A 4,652-nucleotide genomic window follows, 5' to 3' on the forward strand; every position below is an offset into this window, starting at 1 on the left:
AAATGATGGATTATTAGAATTCCTGGAAGAAAGTCGGTTATTATTACTGTTATCAGGTGACCTGGGATCGGGATTATTATGACTTCGTGCTTGGAAATCCCTAGACTCTGATTTATGGGTTAGCACAAACTCGTCTGCAATTTGGGCTGCACGATCTAAAGTATCAGCCTTAACCTCTTCTAAATGCACCCTCAATTCTCTCCCGCAGGCTTTCTTAAACTCTTCCAGGAGGATCAATTCTTTCAGAGCACCCACCGAAATTACCTGCCTACTCTTCAACCACTCGTAAAACTGTTCCCTCTTCATCCGAGCAAACTCCACAAAAGATATAGTTGGAGTTTTAACTGAATTTCTAAATTTAAGCCGGTAGGCCTCGGGCACCAAATCATACGCTTTCAAAACTATGGACTTAACCCTATGGTAGTCCCTAGCCACCGAATCGTCCAAAGCATTGTATACCTTTATAGCTTTGCCCACCAACCTACACTGTGTTTATGTTAACTACTTGTTTAGTTGTTTGTGTACATACTGTTATCTGAAAACAACTTAACTACTCTACTGTAAATATCCAATCTATTGTAACATTACTCATATGGTATTTATCTTTTGTTTACTATAACTCTAAAACTGTAAATAAGTTAGTCAGTGTATATAGAAATTCTAAAGGAATAGAATAAAGCACAGCACGCAGTTTCTGGAGTTTCATATTTCTACCAAAGGAAATCAACATGGTGGCAGCGGTTATTTAAAAGAATCCAAAACGTGCAGCAATTTTCCTGAAGAAAATGGCTGAATCTGTGTTTCGTTTGCCTCCACCACTAGACCCTTGATGATAATCTTGCTGATACTTTCAAAAATGGAGGAGACAAGTGGACATCTACATGACAGCAAGCGGAGCTAGTTCTAAACCCAAGAAAACGAAGGTTGCAATTATACTCCATTGCGCAGGACCACAAATGGTAGAAATATTTGACCAGTTTAATTTTGAAACAGAGGAGCAGAAAGATAATCCTGATGATGTAATTAGGAGATTAGAAGAGTATTGTTGTCCTCGTACCAGTGAAGTGTTACAGTCCTTCAGGTTTTGGAAAATTACATACAAACAGCCATTTAATTCATTTTTGATAGAACTCAAGGTTCAGGCCGATAAATGTAATTTTCAAGAAAAAGAGCGAATGATAAGGGATAAAATTGTGTTTTCAGTGACAGGGAAACTACAGGAGCTGCTACTTCGAGAAAGAAACTTAAATTTAGAAAAAGCTGTCGAGATATGCTTGGCCTATGAAGCAACTGTTAATTGTACTAAAGAGATGTGCGAAGTTGGTTCTGAGAATGTTAATAAGGTGAACAATTGGAGAACCAAAACTACAGATGGTTCCTTTAACAAGGATTTTACGGACTCAAAAAATATGGACAGGTATACCGTGAAGTGTCGATTTTGTGGGTATAAGCATGAATTTGAAAAATCAAAATGCCCAGCATGGGGAAAAGTCTGTGAAGCATGTAAAGGAAGAAACCATTTCAAGGCTGTGTGTAAGAAAACAGTTAAAATTGTTAAAGAGAAGAACGAAGAGGCAGATGAAGGCTACGATCATTACATGTGGATGGCACCGGTTGCAATGAAAAATTCAAATAGATTAACTGCATTACTAATTGTAAACGATACCGAGGTTAGATTTCATTTGGATACGGGTGCTGACGTGAATGCAATATGTCAAAGGTATGTCAAAAGGGATCAAGTGCGACCAACGTCTGTGAAACTCGCCATGTGGAATAAATCCAAGCTTTCGCCCATTGGCGAGACGACATTGAATGTGAAGAACCCCAAAAATGATGAAATTAGAAGTGTAACCTTCATTGTGGTTTCAAATGACCTAATGTGTTTACTTGGTAAAGCATTTGTATCAAAAATTGACATAGATCATGAGATGAGCGACCTTGGTGACCTTGGAGAGGTTAAAATTAATGTAGATTCTACATTACCAGCAAGAATATTACCGTGCCGACGTTTACCCATTGCATTAAAATCAAAGGTTCAAAAAGAGTTACACTCTCTTGTGAAAAGAGGAGTTTTGATTTCGGAGACTGAACCAACTGAATGGGTTAGTCAAATGGCAGTCGTTCAAAAAACAAATGGAAAGTTAAGAATATGTATCGATCCTCAGCCACTCAACAAAGCTCTTAAAAGGGAATATTACAATTTACCAATTTTGGAGGATATACTGCCAAGTCTAAAACATGCCAAGATATTTAGCAAACTGGATGTTCAAGCGGCTTTTTGGCATATACGACTGGATGGAGAATCCAGCAAGTTAACAACAATGATTACCCCTTTTGGTAGATATCGATGGCTCGTCTACCTTTCGGGCTGAAGGTGAGCAGTGAAATATTTCAGCAAAAATTAAATGAGGCATTGGAGGGGCTTCCATTGTGTGTATACTGTGTAGCTGATGATATTGTGGTCGTTGGTTTTGGAAATGAAGAACACGACGCAATGCGTGATCACGAACAAAATCTTCAGTCACTACAGAAGCGTTGTCAAGAAAAAAAGATCAAACTAAATGAAGAGAAATCTGTTTATAGAAAAAAGGAAATCGCGTTCATGGGACATCGTTTAACATCATCCGGTGTGACCGTTGATGAAAATAAGGTAAAGGCCATTAAAGAAATGCCTGCCCCTACCGATATTTCAGGAATTCGGAGGTTTTGTGGAATGGTGCAATATCTATCAAGGTTTTTACCCAATCTGGCTGATGATTTAGAACCTATCCGAGAGCTGACAAGAAAGAACTCAAAGTTTGAATGGAATGATGAGTGCACTCGCGCTTTCTCAGTGATCAAAGAAAAGGTCACCTGTACACCAGTTCTAGCTTATTTTGATCAAAGTAAGGAGTTTGTATTACAGGTTGACAGCAGCAAGGATGGTATTGGTGCAGTCATTATGCAGGAAGGACGTCCAATAGAATACGCATCAAGGACCTTAGCTAGAAACGAACGTAACTGGGCTCAGATTGAAAAGGAAGTTCTTGCTGTGGTTTTTGGTTTAGAGCGATTTGACCAGTATACTTTTGGGCGACGTGTAATTGTTCATAATGACCATAAGCCTCTTTCTTCAATCCTCGAAAAGCCATTAAGTCAAGCTCCAATGCGTTTACAAGTTTTAATGATGAGGTTGAACCGGTACGACGTCGAATATCAGTACAAAAGCGGAAAAAGCCTATTGTTAGCCGATACCCTTAGCAGGGCCTGCCCCAAAGAGGAAAATAGAGACACATTGGTAAGGATGATAGATTCACTGAAAAATTACCATCTAGATTCAATTTTAAGGAAGTAAGAGACGCCACCACAAACGACGAAGAGCTGCAAGAATTATTGTCTGTAATCAAGGAAGGATGGCCTGATCGCAAAGACAAAATTCCGGAAGTATAAAGCCTTACTTCGATTTTAGAGATTCCATGAGTTACCAAGACGGCATCATTCTAAAGGGAACTCGTATACTGATTCCTAGTAAACTACGAAATTCCATCAAAACGAAACTTCATGTAGCTCATCTTGGTTACGATAGCATGATGCGACGAGCAAGAGATGCAATATTCTGGCCAGGGATGTCGAAAGAAATAAAGCAAATGGTCAATTCATGTGACATTTGCCAGCAGTATAAACCTCGAAACCACAAGGAATCGTTGATGGATGTTGATGACGGAGGCAGACCCTGGAATAAAATTGGATTAGATTTGTTTGAGATTGTTGGAAGAAATTATCTAGTCATTGTTGATTATTATTCCTCATTCACTGAAGTAGAGTTTCTAACGTCAACAACTTCAAATCATGTGATAGCGATAATCAAGAAGATGTTTGCTAGATACGGGATTCCTACCCAATTAATGTCCGATGGAGGACCACAATTCAGCTCGTTTGTTTAAAGTTTTTGTTAAAGAGTGGGGTATAGAGCACAGGATGTCATCTCCGGGACATCCTCAAGGAAATGGGAAGGCTGAAGCGGCAGTTAAAATAGTAAAAAATATGATGAAGAAGACGCATGCAGATGGAAAAGATCAATATTTGGCGTTACTAGAGCTGAGAAATACACCACGTCAAGACTCTAACTTGAGTCCAGCTCAGATGATGTTTGGACGTAAATTACGGTCGATAATTCCTGAAATTATGAACAATGACAATCCAGTTTCTCAAAAAAGGGAAACCTGGAGAGAATCCATAAAGAAATATTATGATAAAACTGCAAGAGATATGACACCATTAAACGAGGGGCAACCTGTATATTATCAAAATCCAGACAAGAAGGGTTGGGAAAAGGGCTCCATTAGCCATGCACAAGGAAACCGATCCTATATAATTGAAGGAAAGGAAGGAGGAATTTATAGAAGAAATAGAATTCATATCCGTCCAACTACACAGGATTCATCGGCAATACCAGAAAATGGAAGAAACTAGTAAATTGAGGGAAACCAACGTTAATGATGAACAAACAAGCTATCATCCTATTTGCGACATGCCTAAATTGCCAAGAAGATCAGCTCGTCTGCAAGAAAAGATGAAGGGCGAATAATTTATTGTTTTTATATTTTAATGTTTACAATGTATCCTACTTGTTTCTTATTTTATGTTGTATCAATGTTTAGTTTCTTATTTTT

At 38.5% G+C, this 4,652-nt stretch overlaps 2 protein-coding genes across 2 annotated transcripts; both read left to right on the forward strand.

The window, feature by feature from the left end:
• The first annotated feature begins 881 nt into the window (after positions 1 to 881).
• LOC136856498 (uncharacterized) lies at positions 882 to 2,372 on the forward strand. The gene has a single exon (XM_067134360.1). The coding sequence runs from the start codon at positions 882 to 884 to the stop codon at positions 2,370 to 2,372; it is 1,491 nt and encodes a 496-aa protein (XP_066990461.1).
• Positions 2,373 to 3,891: 1,519 nt separating this feature from the next.
• LOC136856499 (uncharacterized) lies at positions 3,892 to 4,452 on the forward strand. The gene has a single exon (XM_067134361.1). It carries the CDS (start codon positions 3,892 to 3,894, stop codon positions 4,450 to 4,452), a length of 561 nt encoding a protein of 186 aa, XP_066990462.1.
• The last annotated feature ends 200 nt before the right edge of the window (positions 4,453 to 4,652 follow it).

The sequence above is a fragment of the Macrobrachium rosenbergii genome, chromosome 36, assembly GCF_040412425.1.
Source record: "Macrobrachium rosenbergii isolate ZJJX-2024 chromosome 36, ASM4041242v1, whole genome shotgun sequence".
Taxonomy (NCBI): Eukaryota; Metazoa; Arthropoda; class Malacostraca; order Decapoda; family Palaemonidae; genus Macrobrachium; species Macrobrachium rosenbergii.

Bases quoted from the DNA above. Each gene is read 5' to 3' on its own strand.
- LOC136856498 (XM_067134360.1), top strand. From the start codon at position 882: ATGACAGCAAGCGGAGCTAGTTCTAAACCCAAGAAAACGAAGGTTGCA.
- LOC136856499 (XM_067134361.1), top strand. From the start codon at position 3,892: ATGGAGGACCACAATTCAGCTCGTTTGTTTAAAGTTTTTGTTAAAGAG.